Below are 24,621 nucleotides of genomic sequence, written 5' to 3'. Positions count from 1 at the left end.
CCACACACACACACACACACACACACTCTGCCAATGGCCAATATGGCTGTTGCGGGTATTTAGTCGGCACAGAAACCACACGGATGTGCTCATCAAAGCAACCGTGCGTCGTGATCGCTGGGTGCGTGTGCCGTGAAAGAGGCGAAATCCCCGTCTTGCTGCGCGCGCGCAGCAGACAGACAGACAGACAGAAGAAGCTCCGCGCGGTTCCGCCGCTGAATACCGACGTCTAATCCCCGTGTAAGACATGGATGAGCGGGTTGTTCCTACCTGATCGTGAAGTATAGCTCCGCCTCAGGCTCGTCCTTGGTTCCGATGGATGAAAAAAACAAACGCCGAAAGCGTCTTAAATCATTTTTACGCGGTTCACGTCGAGCTCATGTCGTCCGATTTCCAACACCACCGCCGTCTCTCTCTCTCTCTCTCTCTCAGGACGTGGGAGGTGCTATGCCCTCACCCTTTCCGCCTGCACTTGATTTTCTTTCACTTCTTCCCGGTGTTCGGATGCCAACAAAAATATCCCGTTTAGAAACAGAGTTCACCGATAAATCCCATTTTTATATCTTCGCTCGATGTCTTGGTTGGCATTTTTTAACCCAAAGGATGACATAAAAACCGCAGGAATTCATAATATTTATGCAAAAAGATGTGAGGAACCTATTTTTTCTTGAGAGAGAGAAAGAGAGAGAGAGAGAGAGAGCGCAGCAAATCAGATTCGCGCTGCCGAATTTATCAAATCACTTTCCCTGACAAACAACACGTCATTTGCTTTTGTCGGTGTTTGCTGCTAAAATGAGTCATCCGCTGTGATATTTCATAACACTTTAAAGGTCGGGATTGACGAATGCGTCAGGTCAAAGGTCAGTGCGTAAAAACGCTTTTCCGCATCTGTCACGAGAACGTGAATGCAGCTTTCATCACGGAGAGACTCTGATCAAAAGGTGGAAATGCACAAATTAACTGAGCCTTATGGAAGCTGTTTATTATTATTAGTATTATTATTTATCAGCGGATACAATTTGAAGTTAGAACGCGTACCAGCGGATCAGCACCACGGACAGCGACTATAACAGCCTTATTATAATGTAAATAAAGTTAATCACTGAATACTGCATATAATTACTGTACACGGGATCTAATCACACACTAATAACTTTTCTCGGAGTTATTAACTCGAGCTCATACACTTTAGAGCAATATGTGCTGAAGGATCAGCACCACGGACAGCGACCTCAGTGTCTCTGACCAGAGTCCAGCAGCCAATCCCCTCTACAGGTATACTTATTAATAAATTTATATAATGGCAGACGAGTAGGATTTAATCTTATAATATCGTTGTCTGTATCATATGGTTGCAGAACATAGAGGGATGGAGGTGCACGTGCACGAGTGAGACCTGGAGAATACCCTATTGTAATGAATGTTCCAGCATCAGTCAGTACACTCAGTGATTTACTCCTGCAGTGTCTTTCACTGGGACTCTAACCTTCATCTCGTGGTTGTTTTCTCAGCCATCTGTCATTGTGGTATAGGTTAACAGCAGCATTCGTCAGTGCGCATTCTGACAATTCTGTGCTTGTAGAATGTTGTAATTAGTTAGAATGGCCACAGCTGATGGTCACTGCACTGAGTGTGGTCTGCTTGAGGTTTTTCCTGTAACTAGATAATACCAATGTTATCAGTGTGCTTGCTCATGGGGTGGATAAAGTTCAGACAAGACATTCCTAAATGTAAGACCGCCACAGCTCACACTGAAACTGGAAAATGTTGTGAAGCCCATTCAAACCTTTAAGCACAATTCTGATCAACATGAGACTAAGATTTGTGTGTGTGTGTGTGTGTGTGTGTGTGTGTGTGTGTGTGTGTGTGTGTGTGTGTGTGTGTGTGTGTGTGTGTGTGTGTGTGTGTATATATATACACACACACACACAGTGAGGAAAATAAGTATTTGAACACCTTACGATTTTGCAAGTTCTCCCACTTAGAAATCATGGAGGGGTCTGAAATTTTCATCTTAGGTGCATGTCCACTGTGAGAGACATAATCTTAAAAAAAAAAAAAAAATTCCGGAAATCACAATATATGGTTTTTTAATCATTTATTTGTATGTTACTGCTGCAAATAAGTATTTCAACACCTGTGAAAATCAATGTTAATATTTGGTACAGTAGCCCTTGTTTGCAATTAGTACAGAGGTCATACGTTTCCTGTAGTTTTTCACCAGGTTTTCACACACTGCAGCAGGGATTTTGGTCCACTCCTCCATACAGATCTTCTGTAGATCTTTCAGGTTTGGAGTTTCAGCTCCCTCCAAAGATTTTCTATGGAGTTCAAGTCTGGAGACTGACCAGGCCACTCCAGGACCTTGAAATGCTTCTTACAGAGCCCCTCCTTAGTTGCCCTGGCTGTGTGTTTGGGATCATTGTCATGCTGGAAGACCCAGCTATGACCCATCTTCAATGCTCTTACTGAGGGAAAGAGGTTGTTTGCCAAAATCTCGCAATACATGACCCCATCCATCCTCCCTTCAATACGGTGCAGTCGTCCTGTCCCCTTTGCAGAGGAGCACCCCCAGAGTATGATGTTTCCACCCCCATGCTTCACGGTTGGGATGGTTTTCTTGGGGTTGTTCTCATCCTCATCCTCTAAACATGGTAAGTGGAGGTGATGCCAAAAAGCTCTATTCTGGTCTCATCTGACCACATGACCTTCTCCCATGCCTCTTCTGGATCATCCAGATGGTCACTGGTGAACTTCAAACGGGCCTGGACATGTGCTGGCTTGAGCAGGGGGACCATGATGCCCTGCAGGATTTTAAACCATGACAGCATCATGTGTTACTAATGTAATCTTTGTGACTGTGGTCCCAGTTCTCTTCAGGTCATTGACCAGGTCCTCCTGTGTACAACCCCTGGCAAAAATTATGGAATCACCGGCCTCGGAGGATGTTCATTCAGTTGTTTAATTTTGTAGGAAAAAAGCAGATCACAGACATGACACAAAACTAAAGTAATTTCAATGGCAACTTTTTGGCTTTAAGAAACACTATAAGAAATCAAGAAAAAAAAGATTGTGGCAGTCAGTAACGGTTACTTTTTTAGACCAAGAAGAGGAAAAAAATATGGAATCACTCAATTCTGAGGAAAAAATTATGGAATCACCCTGTAAATTTTCATCCCCAAAACTAACACCTGCATCATATCAGATCTGCTCGTTAGTCTGCATCTAAAAAGGAGCGAACACACCTTGGAGAGCTGTTGCACCAAGTGGACTGACATGAATCATGGCTCCAACACGAGAGATGTCAATTGAAACAAAGGAGAGGATTATCAAACTCTTAAAAGAGAGTAAATCATCACGCAATGTTGCAAAAGATGTTGGTTGTTCACAGTCAGCTGTGTCTAAACTCTGGACCAAATACAAACAACATGGGAAGGTTGTTAAAGGCAAACATACTGGTAGACCAAGGAAGACATCAAAGCGTCAAGACAGAAAACTTAAAGCAATATGTCTCAAAAATCGAAAAATGTACAACAAAACAAATGAGGAACGAATGGGAGGAAACTGGAGTCAACGTCTGTGACCGAACTGTAAGAAACCGCCTAAAGGAAATGGGATTTACATACAGAAAAGCTAAACGAAAGGCATCATTAACACTTAAACAGAAAAAAAAACAAGGTTGCAATGGGCTAAGGAAAAGCAATTGTGGACTGTGGATGACTGGATGAAAGTCATATTCAGTGATGAATCTCGAATCTGCATTGGGCAAGGTGATGATGCTGGAACTTTTGTTTGGTGCCTTTCCAATGAGATTTATAAAGATGACTGCCTGAAGAGAACATGTAAATTTCCACAGTCATTGATGATATGGGGCTGCATGTCAGGTAAAGGCACTGGGGAGATGGCTGTCATTACATCATCAATAAATGCACAAGTTTATGTTGATATTTTGGACAATTGAAAGGATGTTTGGGGATGATGAAATCATTTTTCAAGATGATAATGCATCTTGCCCTAGAGCAAAAACTGCAAAAACATTCCTTGCAAAAAGACACATAGGGTCAATGTCATGGCATAGGGTCAATGTCACTGAGCAGATCTCATTTGATGCAGGTGTTAATTTGGGGGATGAAAATTTACAGGGTGATTCCATAATTTTTTCCTCAGAATTGAGCGATTCCATATTTTTTTCCTCTGCTTGGTCTAAAAAAGTAACCGTTACTGACTGCCACAATCTTTTTTTTTTTTTATTATTATTTCTTATAGTGTTTCTTAAAGCCAGAAAGTTGCCATTTGAAATGACTTTAGTTTTGTGTCATGTCTGTGATCTGCTTTTTTTCTACAAAATTAAACAACTGAATGAACATCCTCTGAGGCCGGTGATTCCATAAGTTTTGCCAGGGGTTGTAGTTCTGAGCTTTCTCAGAATCATCCTTACCCCACAAAGTGAGATCTTGCATAGAATCCCAGACTGACGGAGATTGACAGTCATCTTGTGTTTCTTCCACTTTCTAATAATCATAACAGTTTTCTAAGCTGCTTGACTGTTGTCCTGTAGTCCATCCCAGCCTTGTGCAGGTCTACAGTTTGTCCCTGGTGTCCTTCGACAGCTCTTTGGTCTTGGCTGTGGTGGACAGGTTGGAGTGTGATTGGTAAAAACTGATGCAAATTATTAGTTGACTGAATATGGTTTTAAAAAGGAATAGTTTGAATCATGTGTCATGCTTAGTTATGTTACAGGGCAGCATATGTCACATGTCATAGAATCCAATGGATGCCGACATTGTTTAACCTTTACTTTGCAAAACAAGCACGCTACACAGTCAGAACTATTCCATTTATTAATCCTATTAGCTAAACCAGTAATTTGCACCACTTATTCCAAAATTGGAGCAACTTTAACTTTTGACGCCTGGACAAACTGAAATTGACCTTTGTCACCATTTTTGCTGGTTTTATCCCGTAACTCCATAGAATTCAGTCACAGATAGTCCAAACTATACCTTTTTGGAATCTTTATGATCAGGCAAATAATGTGGAATATTTTTCAATATGATTAGAGCATTTTTTAATTTTGACCTCTGTAATTCAATTGACTCCTACCTGACCACCGATTGAAAAGTCAAGTGGTCAATCATTTTTTTTTTTCTAAAGAAGAGTGTCTAAGGAGTATTTCTGCCGAATTTGATGCTTTTATCTCCATTTGCATGATTGTTTCAGTTATCTGCTGCACTATGAAGAGGATTTGCAAATCACTATTGTTTTTATTTACATTTTACACAACGTCCCAACTTCATTGGAACTGGGGTTGTACTAAATTACAAAAACTGTATACAGTGTACAATCACAAACCACTCATGTCATGTCTTCTGCCTTTGAATAGACTAAATCACTCAATGTTTGGCAAATCACTTTACAATATTAATGTATGCTCAGTGCCAAGAACAGCAACCTCATTGTGTTTCAGGAGCATGGACAGACCCAACCAGCTGTCAGGAGCCACCAGCCCAAATGCAATCATGTAGTACACACATTGTACGCAAAGGCTACGTGCACTGTACAAAGACACACAGACTTCAGGACAGGAATCACAGGGTAGTCAAACTATCACATATAAATGCAACCCAGCTAAAGGATGTTCAAAGAAAGCCATAGTTTGTGTCCATTCATTTTTAAACATGATCAAGATAGTCATGGTGCTAATAAAGGCCTAGAGCAGTCAGACCAGGCCTCGTTTTGAGCTGGGTTTGTCTCTACGTGACAAATTCCCTGTATGACTCACCACCTACCAAGGCAGACATCTTTGCTTGTGTCGCCCTCTGTCGGTCATCCAGGGAATTGGAACAGAGGAAACCCCGCAGAAGACTGCAAGTAAACAATGCGATATTTGTTGAGAACATAAGTAGAAGAAAATCAGAAGAGAGCAGGATAATGTAAGATTATAGAAGTGAACGTAGCTTGCAAGCACGTGTAAAGTCAGCTCAGAACACAAACGAACAGTGACTTAGTTCAACGAAGGGGGGGGGGGGAGCTCAGCAAGAACAACAACAAAATCTATGAATGTGATTATAGGCTCAGCACATAATGCAGCAGTAACTCAATGCAATGATTATTTCTGTACTCCATTTCTGCCAAATCAATAACGCCAATGGCCAAGGAGATACACAAACACCCATCAGACAGATCTTCACAGCAGCATTTCCACATGGCTGTCTTCCAGTGCCTGTGGCTGTGTGTGGCCGTCACACCAGCCACCATTTCCTCATGCGCTACACCCAGCGCACAAACTGAAAAGACTCCGCGTTCAGAGCCCATCAAGCATGAACGCAGAGCTAAACACAAATTACAGTGTAGGCGGTTAGGCTGTCTGAATCCTGGCTAATGCACCTCAGGGTGAGGAGGTCAAATGATCACATGGCTGTCAGAAAGGACTCAAGGCTACATCGTTTAATGCTGTCATTTCTAAAAACAGTAAAACTAAACTACACAAATGTGAAATAAAGCATGAAACAAAACAACCACAACACAAACAAGAATGAGACGCTGTCATTTTATTAATGAAGTTAATTTCAGAGAATATTTCATTCACATTTAAAATCATTGCAGATGCAAAACAAATATTTGCGGCTGCACACTGAACAGAAACAAAACATGCGCACTCTACATTTAGAAATACGATTTCCTCTGCTCTCAAAAACAATTACAGGAATCACTGGTGCGCGCACGTTGTAGTTTGGACCATATAAATCCACATTTCCCGTGATGTGAAGAATGGCTGCATTAGCAGAAATGAATCTGAAGGCTTTAAAAAGTTGACCACAAAGACACGACCTGTCAGTTCATCACTATTCCAGTTTTGACAATAATGTAAAAGCAGAATTTTTTTTGTTTTTTTCCAGTTTAGAGTGAGACTCTTCCCACCAGTACAACGTACCTTAAATATGGTTTGACAGAATAAGGCTTTTTAAGATCAAGAAGACAATAAAAATAATAATAATAATCATAACTGGATCGGTGTTCATGCTTTCACAGTGTTTTTAAGTGTTAATTGTCTGTCACAGCTGGCTCAGACAGAATGATGAAGCCTACATCAGAGTCCCAGACAACCTGCAGGCAGGTAATTACTTTTTTATACATCAACACAACATAAGATCACATAAAAAGGTCACAGTGCCACTTATCATCTTGGCAGTACCAATGAAAAGTCACAGGGGGTATTGATCATTGGGGTTACTCCCCCAATGATCTAACAAACACAAAGTTGCTGACTTGTAGCCTGTGCCTACAATCACACACACACACACAAAGCCTTCACATGTCTGTCACTGGTCCTTCTCGTGGCTGAGGGCATGGTTCACAGCTGGAGGGATAAACACAAGGATTAACTTGTTTGTGTGGAAAGGAAAATGACAAACGCATGCATTCTGTCGGTTAGGTGTCTCACCCTCCTTGGTGACGGTTTCCGTTAGGCTCTTAGCCCTGGCAGTCAGATCGCTGACCATGCCGTCCATAGCGGCCTCGTGTTTGAGGAAAAATGGCCGGATCACCTTCCTGTACAAGATGTTAGAACCGTTCCAAGTCACTGGAGCCATGCACCATAAGAGGAAGACGCACTGAGGACAGTAGAGGGTGATGACGATGATGTTGTTGTGTCTGCATTCATTTTAGTCTGTGTGCTGTTCACCAAGTTCTGTAATATGCCTTAAAGGCAAATGTTAGTACACTCTAAAACATTGCAGTTTGTTAACTAAATAAGGCTGCAATGTTTTAGAGTGTAGTGTTCATTTTGACCCAAATTGTCTTAAAAAAAAAAAACATTTCGTTCAAATCGCACAGATACAAAAAGCAAAAGCTATTTTAAATATTCTGTCATGCAACATCACAACATAAAGCCAAAAGAATAGAAGTTACAAAACTGAACAAACAGAAATAACTCAGGAGAAAATATACAACTCAGATTGTCCGCTAGAGGGCACTGTTGATAAGGACATAAATAAAAGGTTAAACTACCTTGCCAGCATAGTAAAAAGGGAACCAGAAAAGAAAGATGTCAGCGAAAGCCTCTATGATGCTGAAGAACCCATAGACGACCCAGTAGGTCAGCCACTGTGTGTCATCCTCCTTAGCTTTGCTCTCAATGGCCTTGATGCTGGGGGGGGGGCATACACAGATTTAAGAGGATATTGAGGCCATTCACGACAAACACTATATAATGAAGATTAAAAGTCTTTATCGATGAGTCTGAACTGCTGAGAGGAGCAATCAGTGCCAGATGGAGTTTTGGAAAATGTAACATTCTCGGCAGAGCAAAATACATTGTAAAAAGTTGAATATGATGACAACCCCACAGTGTCTTTAAAGTGTCTATTGTGAAAAATAACTGAAGTCTGAGATGAAGCTAAAAACTAGAAAGTGCTGCATGTCACCTTGAAAATGAGTTCAAGATCCTGACAGTACCACACTGGCTAGTGAACGTTTTAACTTAAATACACCACACAGCAGTGTTTGTGCTGAGTGCTCCAGATAAGACAGACAGAACCACAACAAAATGCTGGAGGGACACTGTGAAACTTTCATGCAGCTACTTTAGTTGCACGTTGCAAGTTGCATGAAAGATAATTGCTATGCAAGCCAACAGTTACACAAATAAAAAAATCTCACACAACATACTGCAGTTAGCAAGTAAGGTTAGTAATTTTTCATTTGTGGCTATGTATGGATGTTTTTGCATGTTTGACAATATTTTTGCTGTGCTTTGTTTTGTTAGTGGTGGTATAGCCAAAGAAGATGGTCATTTCACCAAGCCTGGTCTGCCTGAGGTTTCTTCCTACAGTAAAATAAACAAAAACAAAAAGCCTGAGGGAGTTCTTCCTCACCACTGTCAATGTGATTATTCAGGGGATGGGTAAGGCTATGCTTCACCTTTGTGAAGCACCTTGGGGAGACTTTTATTGTGATTTGGCAGTATATAAAGAAATCTAATTTATTTTCTCAAATTCGAAAAAAAAAATCATTCTTAGTATTTGCAACTTTGTATCTTATTTTATATTGCATTGTGTCATTTACTTGCTGAGCAATAATTCTGTTGTGCTGTTGATCCTAAACAGAAAATCAAAAATAAATAAATAGCTCTTTGTCGCCATCTTGTGGAATCAGTGTTAGACGGTAGCGTGACATACAATTGTGTGATAGAAAAGGCTCCAATTCTCACTTCAACTTCATTAACATTAGAGAGCATTTGTTCCTCCTTGTTATTCATTGAATGATCATTTTGGGGAGTTGTCCAGTTGAAACGATACGGCATCAGCAAGAGTTTGATATCACCATGTGACAAGGTATCAATGTTTTGACTGGTTGTTGTATGGAAATAGCGTGATAAAGTTGAGAGTTTTGCAACTGTTGCAGCAGAGTTCCAAACAAGTTTCAAGTGTGCTGCAGAGGGTTTTACACCAGACAACTCACCAACAACTAGTTTCATGAAACTAAAACTGCATCAAAGTTTCATCGTATGACGTCAGCCCAACACATCCAGTCTGATGACGGCCATATGAAAAACAGAAATATGGTCAATCTCATCTGACCCTCCAAAATGTAAGAATTGTTTGTGCTACAAAAGTAATAAAATAGAATTTAAAAACTTTTTTTCTTTTTTTTTTTACAATGAACAATACAGACTTATCAAGGTGGACACTGCGAATTATAGCTGGAAATCTTCAGGTCTAACCTAAAGTTCACACTGCATTGTGATACTCTGGATGTTGGCTCAGTGAGTCAATTAAACAGAATTAAGCCAATAATAATAATAATAATAATAACATTATAAACAAATCAATAAAATAAGAGTTCAAAAGCAGTAAGTCTGGTGCACATAGTCAAAGTCAATCGTTCAGTTACAGAAACTCATACTTTAACATGCAGAGTGTCTAAGTGTCACATATTTAAAATCAGCTGAACATCATACATACGAGAAAAATGCCGGGTAGATGAAACCAATCAGGTTGCAGAGAAGAGAGGCCCCATATCCAAACAGCAGATAGAGTCCCATCAAACTTAAAATACCTGCAGGTTAGAGGAAAGGAAAGCAGAGGGAGTGATGTGATCATGGGAGTTGGAACAGGTGAGATACCTCAGTTGACGAACAGTGCTTGGATCATCTGTGTGTCTAACAGCAGGATACCAGGACTGTGCTCCAGGAAAAGGAGGGGCAACAATCCACAGTCAAATAGTCACATTCAAATCCAGCAGGTGGAGGAGGTTACTTACACCATGTCTAAACTCAAGACACATTGAGCTCAGCATAGAATTATGTGAAAGACTCCAGACTGTCAGGTCCATAAGTACTTGGACAGTGACGCCCCTGCCCCCCCACACACTTTTTTTCAACAATGAAGTTGAAATGAAACCATCAGCATGTGGCTATTGCATAAACTTTAAGGTTTAATGCAAGGGGTTTAACAAAAATATTGCATTCATCATTCTGGAATTACAGCCATTTTTATACACAGTTACTCTATTTTCAGAACTCATAAGTAATTCTACAAACTAAATATCAGGGATTTTTAAAATTAGCATTATTATTATTGTTTTCAATTTCAATTTACTTTCATTTATATAGCACCAAATCACAACAGAGTTGCCTCAAGGTGCTTCACACAAGTAAGGTCTAACCTAATAAACCCTCAGAGTAACATGGTAAGGAAAAGCTCCCTCTGAGGAAGAAACCTCAAGAAGACCAGACTCAAAGGGGTAATCCTCTGCTTGGGCCATGCTACATAAATGAAATTAAATTGAAATTGAAAAATTGTTTTTTTTTTTTTAATACAGGATCATCACTTTTACAGCTAATTTTCTTTAGGCAAGGTAAATGTGTCAGGAGTAGGTAGGTCTCAAAAACAGAGTAACTGTAAAGGAAGGCGACTAGCGAGAGAAGCTACTAAGCTTTACCCATGAAAACTGAACTAGTTATTGGCTTGCTGTGAGGGAGAAGTGGTGCGTCGCTAAACAGGAAAAGTGGTTGTTTCCCTTAAATTTTGAAAATCATATTAAAAATAAACATCAGAACATGACAAATATAATTCATAGTCAATGTTGAAGACCTCTGGGTTTTTAGTGTTATTTTTTAAGTAGTATAGACAGTCCACGGCTTGGTACAGTTTTTCGTTACGCTCTTAAGAGATTTCTACTTGCTTCTTCAGAGAAACTTTGATTTGAGAACTGTGTAATTGACTCCTTTGCCTTACTTTTTTGAATACATAAAAAAAAAAAAAAAAAAAAAAAAAATCCATCAAAAGAAGTGCCATCAAAGATGACTACAATACTTGAGGACTTGATTGCTAATGTTTTAATCACTGGAGATTTTTCAAGAAAAAGGTGAACTTACACATTAAAAACTGCAATTTGGGTTGGCTCAGTTTTCTGTTCATCCTCTCTCAGTTTGCAGATTGTCGGACAGTAAAAGACTGAATTAGCAGCAGATAAATGGTTACCCCGACCAACTATTTTATCTGACTCACTTGTGCAACTTAAATAAATAAATACTTGGAAATGTGCTTTTGAAAAATCCACAACTCCACAGACTTCATAATAGCATGAACAGCTTCTGTGCTAACCTGACAAGATGAGCTGGTTTAAGGTACCTCAAGGAGGATTTATGCTAAAAACATTTAAATTTATGTAAAATTCAAACATTAAACTACACCCATCAAGAGACATGCAAATAACACTATGAAGTTAGACAAGTTAATCAGCCTGATCGTAACATCTAATTATTTTGTTCCTGCTCAGAAGAAAACTGGATGAATGAGGAGAGTCTGCAGAGGAGGACAACTGGTCGCAGATGACACTGACATCTGCACAGCAACGTTTTGCATATGTAAATCATGATCAAGCAAAAAGAAACATCATTGCAGAACCATCTGGTTACAAACTGAATAACAACTTGCTACATTCAGTAATCTGAATGGAGATCAGATTTCAGGGCATTAAATAATACCATATGCCCCTCTCAAGAAAACGATCAACACACTGTTGTGGTATCCTGCAGCATGACGCACACAGCTGCAGGAGCATCAGCTCCGGTAAACACCAAGTTTTCACATAAAGTCATTGTTATGGACAGACTAGGTGAGCAACTAAAGCTTAAAACACAACACACCCACACACAATGGCCGGCTATATAATTTACCAAAATGAGAAGTGTTGGCTTGATCACAGTCATTACCACAGCAGAGCCATGGAGTGCAGCTTTGAAACCATCTCTACTTGGACTCATTCTTCAAAACTTTTGGCTGGATTATAGTGTCATTCGGGAAAACACCCATTAGCCTCTAGTAACGTTATCCTGACTTATCTGTTTTGGATGTGCAAACGTGCATGTGATCTAACTGTCTGAGCCCCACCCACAGTCAAGGGCGCAATTTAGAACTAGAAATTGGGGGGGACAAAGTGCGAGGCCCGCAGGGCCGAAGCCCATAGGCTGGGGTCTGGGGGCCGCTTTAGGCCCCCAGAAGCCAACGGTTTCTAGATAAGCACAGATGCATTCTGCATCCAGAACAGTAATTTTAATGTTTTGAGAAGACCATAAAGTGGACACCATTTGAATTATGCAATTTGAAACTGTGGATGTAAGTACTTTATTCTGAGAATAGCCAGCATTGATTTTATTAACATCCTGGTGTAAATGAGGTATCACCACATGTGTAGAACTCAAAAAGAATGATAGGTTGAGTTTTCATTAAAAAACAGCTGCAATGTGGTAAAATGTATTCATAAATATGAAAGAACAGGCTCTTAATAATTATTAACTATCGCATACTGTATTTTTTTTCCCCTCAAGATTTGTTTTTGCATAAGTTTGAAAAAACAACAGATCATAAGTTTAGGATAAATTATCTTGAACTTAATTTTCAAAGTGGCACTAATGATAACTGAACATAATTTCGCTTGCATAGACTGATTTTGGAGATCAAGCAATAATTGCAGATGGGTTTTTTGAGGTCCCAGATAGCTTTTCTGATTTCCTTTTCTAACTTCCAGAATTTAGTAAATTAGCATATGGTCCATTGATACTTAAGTGTAGACACTAGTCCCTAGAGGCAACTATTTTTGGTTTCAAATCTGGGCAAATGCAGTCCCAGAAAATTCTGAATGTGACAAACAAGAAACAGGTGTAAACAAGTCAATGCTGCTAAAAATACAAACTTGCAGAAACAAAGATACTATTCTGACATGGTTTTGCACATAAGACTGACATGGTTTGCACATAAGACTGGCATAGCATGTTTCAAGTACACACATATATGTCAGAAGGTGGGGGGGGGGCATACCATATTCTGTCCCCCCTGGTTGAAAAGGTGGGGGGGGACATGTCCCCCCTATCCCCCACCAAATTGCGCCCATGCCCACAGTGAAACGTCAACACAGAGAGGAGGACGACGAAAAGGAAGCAGCAGCATGATGCACAACATGCACAGCTTTCCTTCTACCTCCCCTAATCTTCATTTATTTGAGATACTGTGCAGCTGTGCTGCTCTGTGCTCACCTGATTCTGACAGATCTCACAAGTTAAGCAGAGGAGGCCCTGATTAGGACTTGGCTGGGAGCTTGTTTCATAACATGAGGTGTAATCACGCTTGCCCATGCAGCTTTGGGCCCTCATTTACAAACTGTTCATATGCTGATATTTGTGCTTTAACTGTGTGCATACAAACATTTCTACGCAAAGTGTGGAATTTACCAGCATGTACTTAGATGTGTGTAAATATTCACACAGTTCTGAAAATGAGTAAGCACAGCATCTAGTGGTAGAAAGGGGAACTGCACCTAGAAAGCGTTGCTGCTGTTGCAGCACCCAACCCAATCTGAAAAAAGAGGGACCTAGAGTTTTGCTAGGAAAGGCATCCTGTGGAAAAATTCTGCCAAATCCCAATGTGGCGCTCCTCTGTACCTGCTGTGGAGACCCTGAGCAAACGCACATTTCTGAACGTTAAATGCAAAACGCATTTGGTATATGCATGGAAATTCATAACGTGTATGAAATATTGTTATGTTTCCCATCATATAAAAAAAATCATGAGAATAATGTTTTGAAGTATTTGTATCTAATTAGTTGATGATGAACTGAGGCCCCATTAAGCACAGTTAGCTGATGCTTAAGTGAAGGTGGGCACCTCCACTAACCATCCAGCAGGTGGCAGTACATCAAAGTTCACTTGATGCAACTGGTGGCACGGTGGATTAGTAGTTAGCACTGGTGCCTCACTGCAAGAAGGTCGTGGGATTGCTTCCTGCCCTTTCTGTGTGGAGTTTTCATGTTCTCCCGTGTCTGTGTGGGTTTCCTCCTGGTACTCTGGTTTCCTCCCACAATCAACAACAAGCTTATTTAGGGTCTGCTCCTTTTTCTGTCCCTGACCAAGGCAGCGTCTCTACATCTGGAGTTGGTCCCCAGGTGCTGGACTGTGGCTGTCCACTGCTCCTAGCAGTTGGATTGTGTCTAATTGTAATTAGGACGGGTTAAATGCAGAGGACAAGTTTCGTTATATGTATGTATATACAGTGGTCCCTTGCTATAATGCAGTCGCGGATTTTTTTAGTGCAATTTTGCATGCTGCTTTTTTTTTTTTTTTTTTAAAGTGCATTGTGTTCTGCGTCCTCATCACGCAGGCCGGTCGGCATCACCGCAATTGCTCTCCCTGCCTCCGATGTGCTTACCGAGTCTCCAGGCTCGGTAAACGCCGCAGCGGGCCACTCACACCGCCCCACTGTCTGCTGTGCGGAGTTGCGGCCAGAATCTGGCAACAGGTCCAGAGACTACGCTCGCTGTTTTGATGCAGAGCGCTCCAGTAGCCCGCAAGGATAGAATTCTTGCGGAAAAATCCGCAGCGCTGCATGGTCTCGGTAACCGCAGCCACAGAACATCCGTGCCCACTGAGAGAGGTTTGTATCTTTTTAATGACTTGGATTCTTTGCTGGTTCCGCATCCGTCCCGCAACTGTAACACCGGAGGCAGTGAGCGAAGGGAGAGCACGCGCATTGTGTTCTGCGTGTGTCTGTTTATAAGAATCTTCTTGCCCAGAAGAAAAAAAGAGCGCCAACAACTACCCATAACTGTGTTCTTCACTCGGAAAAAGACACCTGCACCGAGGTGTCACTCAGTGGAAAAAGACGTGACAGTGGAGCGGCGCCAGGACGAGGAGGCTCAATCACAGGAACTGTGAAATACTGGCCAGTCACTATTAATAATTTCTTATGTGTCCAACCTTGTAGGTTGATCGTTAAACTTAAATTCGTTAGTTCTAAAAGCCATCATAATTATTTATAGGAAAATGTTCTAGTTTTATTTCTCAAACAAATGTTTGTGCCTGAAAACAGGTTCTGATCTTTGGTTTCATTCTATAATAGTGGTCTTTTTCTACTAAGGTTTGAACTTTGAGAGTGTTTACACAGGAGAGAAAAGTGAGAAAATGATAATGCCTGTTTGAGTTAAGTGTATAAAGTGTGTAGTGAGGGGTTTTGCAGCCTTAAAACATCTATAATAATTGTAAAAAATAACGCAGACTACTTCGCGGATTTCACCTATCGCGGGTTATTTTTAGAACGTAACCCCCGCGATAAACGAGGGACCACTGTATATGTATAATGACAATAATATCTCTATTGGATTGGTCATCATAAGGCCTTTTAAATTTAGTGGAATACAAGGTGATAGCATTTATTTTTTTTAATTATTGCCTACACAAAAGGGCTAGGGTGGACTAACTCACTAATCTCCAATTTTTTCCTGTCCAAGCCATTTGCATACAGACAAGAGACATTACATAACTCAGTCATCCTCCACAGAACATGGGATCCTGTGGTTATTAGTTGTTTAAATGCAGAATCCTCACCCCCAACCTCACTATGCAGATCAATTGTGACCTAAAGATGCACATATTGAATGTAGGACACTCAGGCTAATGTGTTTTCTCTAAGGTGATAGAAAACACAAAAGTAGGCGACACAGTCGAGGCTGCCAGGCCGTCCTATGATAACCACCTATTTAAACTCACCACAAAATATGAACAAGGGGTAAAGCTGAAAGGCAAACAACAGCAAAGTACAAATAAGACAACTCTGCCACGTTAAATGACAGCAACCACAGTCAACTAACAGGTCATCTTAGAATCTACATCTGCGCCTGGCACCAGATATTTCAGGGTGTGATAAAAATACTCCTGGGACCAGATGGCAGGGAGCGGGGGACACTTGTATCCTGGGAAGTAACATGCGCTTCATTCAACACTAACGTTCTGAAATAGATGCGCGTATGAAAATTTATTTTCATCACTCAACCCAGAATGCATTGCATTGCACTGTCAACGTCTGGTCTTTTATTTAGCCAATAAAATCACTTCTACGGTGCTTTTATTTAAACACATTACTACAGTGATGATTTTAACTTAGCATCGTCAGGTTAACAGGCTTTCATTTGTAATATTTTATGTTTGTTTACTGTTAATTTCACATGCTTTATCACAAAGTCTGCCATCATGGAAGAGCACAAAAACGCCCTGTATGGGGAGTTCCCTGCAGTGGAAAACCACACAGGTTTGCAGATAATTCACGACTTGCAGCTGATTCAGGTTTGGGGGTTAACATCCTTGCAACCATCCTAGTCCTGATGTAAAGCTACTGTTTTTAGTTAGTCCATTTTCACCTAATTTAAATAAATTTTGCATTGGTGCAGAACAGTTTTAAACCAGTACAAAATAAAAACAAATTTAAAGACACTGACAATACACTTAATAAACAAAGTAAGTCCCTTCGGCTGCTCCCTTGTTTGCACTTGGGGTCACCACAGCAAATCCGAGGTGGATCTGCATGTTGAATTGGCGCACGTTTTATGCTGGATGTGCTTCCTGACTGGAGAAATGTGGCAGGGGTTGGATTTGAACCAGGAACCTGCCGCACCAAAAACAAGTGCACAAACCACTTGGCCACCACCAAAACTGTTTAAATATTTGTGTCCCTGATGCAAGACTCTTTAACAAACATTAAAAAAAATATCCAAATAGCTTATTTAGCCAGATTAAACCAATTTTACAAAAGTTTAAAAAGCAATTTAAAAGCAGTTCAAAATACTTTTGGAGTAGTTTAAATCATTTAAGGCGTAATTACACCTTAAATAGATTAAACTACTCCAAGCCAGTTAAAAGCAGTTTTGTTAATGTGATTAATCCACTTAAGATAGCTTTAGCATTCAGAGCTGTTCAAATATCAGGTTTAAAGCATGGGTGGAATTTGGTGGGGGATGGGGAGGCATGTCCCCCCACCTTTTCAACCAGAATATGGTATGTCCCCCCACCTTCTGACATATATGTGTGTACTTGAAACATGCTATTCCAATCTTATGTGCAAAACCATGTCAGAATAGTATCTTTGTTTCTGCAAGTTTGTATTTTTAGCAGCATTGACTTGTTTACACCTGTTTCTTGTTTGTCACATTCAGAATTTTCTGGGACTGCATTTGCCCAGATTTGAAACCAAAAATAGTTGCCTCTAGGGGCTAGTGTCTACACATAAGTATCAATGGACCACATGCTAATTTACTAAATTCTGAAAGTTAGAAAAGGAAATCAGAAAAGCTATCTGGGACCTCAGAAAGCCCATCTACAATTATTGCTTGATCTCCAAAATCAGTCTATGCAAGCGAAGTTATGTTCAGTATGAGTATTGTCATTAGTGCCACTTCGAAAATTAAATTCATGATAAGTAATTTATCCTAAACTTATGATCTGTTTTTTCAAACTTATGCAAAAACAAATCTTGAGAAAAAAAAAATACAGTATGCGACAGTTATTATTAAGAGTCTGTTCTTTCATATTTATGAATACATTTTAACACATTGCAGTTGTTTTTTTAATGAAAACTCAACTTATTATTTTTGAATTCTCCACATGTGGTGATACCTCATTTACACCAGGATGTTAATAAAATCAATGCTGGCTATTCTCAGAATAAAGTACTTACATCCACAGTTTCAAATTGCATAAGTCAAATGGTGTCCACTTTATGGTCTTCTCAAAACATTAAAATTACTGTTCTGGATGCTCAGAATGCATCTGAGCTAATCTAGAAACCATTGGCTTAGGCCCCCAGACCCCCGGCCTATGGGCTTCGGCCCTGCAGGCCTCACACTTTGTCCCCCCCAATTTCTAGTTCTAAATTGCGCCCTTGGTTTAAAGTAGTTTAAAGCTACCGTCTGTTGGATTTAGGGGTGTTTAATAGCAGAAATGGAATATTATATTCATAACCATCTCTTCATTAGGCAAGCGCGTGAGAACACTCATGACTGAAATGTGACAGGAAACAAATCATCACCAACAATTACACAATGTGAAACCTCAACACACACTAAATCATACAGACTACCGCTTTAAAGCAGATTTGATACACTTGAAATGTTTAAAAAATTCTGTCCTACAAGTTTATTTTTCAAAACAGTTTAACACAAGCAAAAACAGAAAGATTATTCCTGACAAGTTTTTTTAACCTAAAAGACTTAATGGTTAATTATGAAAATGTGTGGAGGTTATTTATTTACCAGTTGTGACTTTAAGGTGTTTTTTTTGTTTTTTTTTTAACTTTACTGTAACAATCATAAACATACATGTACACACAGACACATAATGTGACTTTGAAGTGTGTCGGCACGGGGTATCAAAGCTAGTGACGTATTACGTCACGTCACGCCAACCGCAAACCCTCAACAGTTAAAACTAACGTCGGCTTGTTTGTGAAACACGAAGAAAAGGAAAATTATTATATTCGGTGCGTAGACAGTTATTATTTTGTTTTCCACCTACCAAAAGCGATATATTCTCTCTTCACTCCCGTTTTTTGTTCGAGCGCCGCCATCTGATCAGTCACACAGTTCTTCTCATAGAGCAGAGCCACGAAGCGCCCTTTAAAAAGACTCATTTTTGGACTTTCCTGAGTCTATAACTGACCCAGAGCACACAGAAAAGAAAAGAAATGTCTTACAAGACGACGCCTGACGGGTTTACAAAAGTATAGCTAATCGTTCAATAGATTTTGGTTCGATCATTTGGCCAGAACTTTGCCCCGGATGGCTGCCGTGGATCACTCTAACGGGTTGGTGGCAGTAGGCGGAGTTTGAAAGTGGCTCGCTGACCAATCACAGGGCTCCGTTAGCAAACGGCAGGTGATGCCAGATGAGACGTTAAAGAACGTCGCATAATATCTATTATGGTCCATTTCGAACAAAATAATATTAATTTATGTATTTGCTAGTTTTATTTATTACTTTCTTTTTGACATACTTTTTCTGAATAAAGCTCTTTAATTTTTTTTTTTTTTTTTTTTTTTTTAAATGAGGTTTGTAGCTTAAATGATGATAATGAACATTAAAACAAATTCCTTTTTAATTTTTGTTGAAAGAGTAACGCCTGTTGAAGGGGAAATAAAACCATCAATTTTACAATTTTTCAAAGTTATGACTCTTTGCACAGTGGCGGCGCCAGGAAATGTTTGTTGGGGGGGTCTGGAGGGCTGGGGTAAAAGTTGGAGGGGCTCCACAAAATGTCGTTGAAATGAACAATATATAGTAAATTGCTTTATAAATACCAAGGTATATGTTTTAGTCACCCGTGCTCCTCTAAAATGTGGTATCAATGCACACACACATCACTTAGAATGATTGCATTCATCACTTTGTTCAGTTACGCGATACTGAGACATTCTCAGCACAAAACTGCAGTTGAGATCCACAAATATGTCATTCACTATTTACGCTATTGGCAGAATTATTGGGGTGCTTAAGTCCCCCCCGGCGCCGCCACTGCTTTGCATACTGTTGCAAAATTCTCTGGATGGATGAATGGATGATAGATGGATAGAAGGATGGATGCAATGAAACATCCAGGTCTCTTTTGAAAAAGAGATTTTAATCTCCTCAAGATTTACGTAGCTAAATAAAGGATATGATAATGAAATTATTCCAGATACGTAAATTCCACTCACTCGTTATAAGTTTTTATTTTATTTTGATTTTATTAAACAAAAACAAAAAATTTACACATCACTCAATCATTCATCTTCAGCCACTTACAACAATAAAATAACAAATGACAAATGCAATCAAAATAAATTGATGCAATAAGTGAAACAAATATCTGAATTAGTTAAAAATTAATATTCCAGGGGTTATTTCAATATTTTTGTATTTAAAAAAGTTTCATTTTTATTGTAATGTAAAACAATGGAGAACTGTGACATCACAAATTATCGAAATGGATGGGCTTTTTTGTTTGTTTGTTTGTTTTGTGGCATTTTCAAGTATAACAAAAAATCCACACACAAAAATCCACACACACAGGTGATGCTTTAATGTGCATTGCTGATGAGTTCAAACAGAAATGCCTGTCAAAAACTAAAAAAATAATGAAAAAATAAATAAAAATAAATAAATAAAACTAATACATTACCCAAAGGAATATAATTTACGGAATGAGTGAAACATAATACACTCACGCAATGTTTTGCAAATGTAAATTTTGACTTTGATAGCCTGCAGAATGCTGGACTGTCCGGGCGAACTGTGTAAGTGTCCAAACTGTGTATTGCCCAGTAGATGGAGACACCTTCACTGTCATATGGCCTCCTCTGTACTACTATGTCTTATCACAAATCCAGTTGAAAAATATAACGCCATGCTAAGATACCCTCGGCCATATGAGAATAAAAATAGGAAAGTGAGTGTGACCTTTTGGCCTCTTAAAATAGGTCAAGGTTAGCCATCTTTGAACTTGTGCAAGGTCTGTGTCCCAAGAATGTTCCCTGTGAATTTGAAGACCCTGGAAGTAATAGGACTGGAGTTATGCTGAGCAGAGAGACAGATGGACAGATGGACACTCTGTCACAATGATGTTAATGCTGTGAAAATAAGGATCAAATCTGTTTGTTTTTTGTTGTTGTTTTTAATACGTAGATGATCCAGCCGACAAGCAGAGGGCACTGTTGTGCCTGCTTGTAATGATAAACTCTATGGGAACTTTCATTCATTCACTCACTCATCTTCAACTGCTAACTCCATTTAAGGGTCACAGTGGGGTCACGGCGGGGCTGGAGCCTATCCCAGCAGTCATAGGAGCACATATAGACAGACAGACACACATACACACTCAATCTAAAGTTTCCAATTCACCCAACATTCGCATCTTTGAAAGATGGACTAAGCTGGACAGACACAGGGAGAACATGCAAACTCCACACAGAGAGGACCAGATGGGAAGCGATCCCAGAACCTTTTTGCTGTGAGGCAACAGTGCTAACAAAATGTGTAAAAAATGAGGTGCTGTGAATGCTTTCTGGATGCACTGCATTTATTTGAATCTTTTTCAACTGTTGACTTATTCAGCTGCATTTTTTTTATGTATTTGTCACTTATACGTTTGTGTTCAACTTCCCTTATTTTAATAAAGTCTGATTAAATACAATGGGCTCCATCATCATTTTTCTTATGATTGGGCCTCGATTTGATATACGTAATGCATCTGGCCAGACTCCATCACAAAACTTTGAGCTTAGTGTCAATTATTCTTAGCGATCGAGCTGTCAGTGCAGTTTTTACTCAGGATATTTGCATCAGAGCAACTGCAGGGAGTAAGTGGTAGGTACTGAATTTTGTATTGAAAGGTCATGATCGAATAAAGAAGATTAAAAATGATCAAAACTTAGATACTGGCAAAAATGGCATAAATAAAAACAACACAAGAAGCCCTGGTGGGTTCTGCATAAACCCCAGGTGCACAGTTTCAGCACATGTACTGATAGAGTTAAAGCTGCTCGTCTGTGCCACCAGCGGATTATTTACTACAGTAATCAAAATGCCAAAGCGTGACGCCAATGCTCCTCAGTGAGTGCCATGACCTTTGCACAGTTTGGTCGAGACCCAGCATGTGACAGCGTGTTGTTGTAAACACAGAGGGACCTTCAGCCACATGTTAATTCTGCAAAGTCCGGTCCCACTTACTTCCACCTAGTCAAATCAAAATATGACATTTTTATTGTTTTTTAAAAACACTTGTTTCACGCGATCACTTGCACGGCTGCTTGTTCTGTAGAAGTTATTGATAGAAAACTATCAATCCGTGAGTTCATTATGCTTAATAACATAAGTGTATGTTTTCTTCTAACCCATTTAGATTGTTATATGTAATGACCCATGTCCCATAAGTACATATCCATTTGTATATTTTGTTTGTAATATACAGATTTCCCAAGAAAATGATCTAGACATTGTAAACCATTCAATTTTCCCAAATTTTAGATTCTGGCTTATTTGCCTGCTTCTATTTTTCACAAATTTAAAAATGACATTTTCGGTTTTGCCGTACATCGGAGCATCTAGGGCAGGTGGGCAATCATGTGCCATAAAGGGCCGAGACATTGCAGGTTTTCCTTGGTACCACTCACCTTCGCAGGTGATTTCATTAATGTTCAGGTGTCTCAGCAGGTGATTTCATTGATGACCAGGTATTTATGTGCAGGGGAGAAGCTCATCAGCAACCCACCAGGTGAGGTGATTGGTTGCAAGGAAAACCTGCAGTGTCTCGGCCCTTGTTGCCCACCCCTGATCTAGGGTAATAACCACATTTTTGGGGGGGGGTTGGGTTAATACCAGTATGTAACTATAAAGTCACATAAAATGTACACTCTATTCCAAATAAAAGAACGCATGATACTTATTTCTATTTTATTAATGAACTGGTCATTTGTCATGTTATAAACCTAATTTTTTGCTATAAACCTCATTTCTGTAAATTAATAAAGACACAAACACTTAATTGATCATGATCAATGGGTGATTAACAGATATACTGTAAAATGCTGATTATACACAACTTGTTTAGCTTTATTTTCAAATTTAAATATAATTTTTAAGTGTAATTTATTGAAACAATTAACAGACAAAACACAAGACAAGGACAATGTAGTAATAAAACAAGAACAAAAGGTGGATCGTGATACATAGGAACCTCAGTGTTGATGACCCAGTGGCTGGAGAAGAGTAAGGGGACATCCACACTTTAATGGCTGCGACACATAGGTGCACTCAGAAAAAAATCCAACATGGGTGTTGTTTATTTTTATGTTATATGAACGTAAGTCTAACATGTAGTTTCTACCACATAGAATCAAGTTTTATGGGTGAACACATTCAAATCATGTAGTTTTAACATAACATGCAACAACTTAAAATTTAACTCGCTCAGTAAACATAATAAAATTATGGAAAGTATTTCCACCCAAGTAAAATGCGTTAACGTAGCCAGAAATAATTTTGCTGAGTAACCTAAGTGTAAATTTGTTGGGTCAACATGATGAATTTGCATTACTATTACTTAATTGCCATGGGTCAGGCCAAATAGATTTGTATGGGTAACTGTAATAATAAGTAAGTCTCTTTGGCTGCTCACTTGTTTGTGCTCGGGGTCGTCACAGCAAATCCAAGGTGGATCTGCATAAACTGTGCTGATCCAACACAGCAAAGTTAAGTTGACATCTAACTGTACTATTTTAAAAGTAGTTGGAACTACTTACAGGGCAGGGATTGTGATCAAGTGATTGGTGCACTTGGTTTCAGTACGAAAGTTTCCCAGTTCAAACCCCACCCCTGCCACATTTCTCCATATAATGTGGAGTTACGCCAGGAAAGGGATCTGGAATTAAAACCTGTGCCAATTCAACATGCAGATCCGCCTCAGACTTGATGTTGCGACGCCGAGCGCAAACAAGGGAGAAGCCGAAAGGACTTACTTTTTATTTTTGTTACATTTACTCTTACAAATCTAGGTGGCCTAAACCATGGAAATTGAGCAACAGTAACACAAATTCATCATGCTGACCCAACAAATTTACATTTAGGTCTACATTTACCTTTTCAAATCTAGTTGGACTGAACCATGGTAATTAGGTAACTGTAATGCAAATTCATCATGTTGACCCAACAAATTTACACTTAGCTCACTCAGCAAAATTGTTTCTGGCTATGTTAACACATTTTACTTGGGTGGCAATACTTTACATAATTTTTTATGTTCACTGACCAAGTTATTTTTTGAGTGTAGTTGCTTTTGAAGGGTGGGGATGGATCAGTTGTCTACCTGGGTTGTTACCATCCAGGACCCAAGGCGGCTCCGTGGTGTCATGGATGTGGCCATGCATGACAAGGGAGCATGTTTCCAGACTTGACTTGATAAATATTTGATATTTAGCAGTTTTTCTTTGTTTTTCTTTTAATGTAAACATAATTAAATTTAAGTACAATAAATTACTCTAGTAATATACAGTACTCCACAAAAGTATTGAGTAATTTCTTGTTGCATAAGAGCTAAGTGTATACTGCAACAAATTGTGGAGGTCAAAGAGCACGCATGTGTTCTATGAACAAGTTGGTGTGTAATGAGCTATGAATGGATGAGCTGATAAGTGCCAATGTCTTGTTCTTATCCTCCATAATCCTGTGTGGCTGTGGAGTCTGTGTTACCATGGGATGGAGATAATCCTTTCACACAACGCTTTACAGCAAATGAATCAGTTGACACGTCCTCCCTCAGACTG

General features: G+C 39.5%; 2 protein-coding genes across 2 annotated transcripts in view; both read right to left on the bottom strand.

The window, feature by feature from the left end:
* Window positions 1-438, bottom strand: part of diras1b (DIRAS family, GTP-binding RAS-like 1b) — a 45,867-nt gene extending 45,429 nt beyond the window's left edge. The window contains exon 1 of the mRNA XM_034194849.1: window positions 271-438. The gene's annotated coding sequence lies outside the window, so the exon portion shown is untranslated. The remainder of the gene's footprint in view (window positions 1-270) is intronic.
* Window positions 439-6,834: 6,396 nt separating this feature from the next.
* LOC117500955 (receptor expression-enhancing protein 6-like) lies at window positions 6,835-19,134 on the bottom strand. The gene is made up of 5 exons (XM_034159754.1): window positions 18,843-19,134; window positions 9,966-10,059; window positions 8,011-8,149; window positions 7,445-7,613; window positions 6,835-7,360 (listed from the first exon to the last, which is right to left on the bottom strand). The coding sequence occupies exons 1-5, from the start codon at window positions 18,955-18,957 to the stop codon at window positions 7,323-7,325; spliced, it is 555 nt and encodes a 184-aa protein (XP_034015645.1). The 5' UTR covers window positions 18,958-19,134; the 3' UTR covers window positions 6,835-7,322.
* Between the last annotated feature and the right edge of the window lie 5,487 nt (window positions 19,135-24,621).

The sequence above is a fragment of the Thalassophryne amazonica genome, chromosome 19 (genome assembly GCF_902500255.1).
Source record: "Thalassophryne amazonica chromosome 19, fThaAma1.1, whole genome shotgun sequence".
Classification (NCBI taxonomy): domain Eukaryota; kingdom Metazoa; phylum Chordata; class Actinopteri; order Batrachoidiformes; family Batrachoididae; genus Thalassophryne; species Thalassophryne amazonica.
Note: the sequence above shows the minus strand (reverse complement) of the source record. Positions and strands in the feature narration are given on the sequence as shown.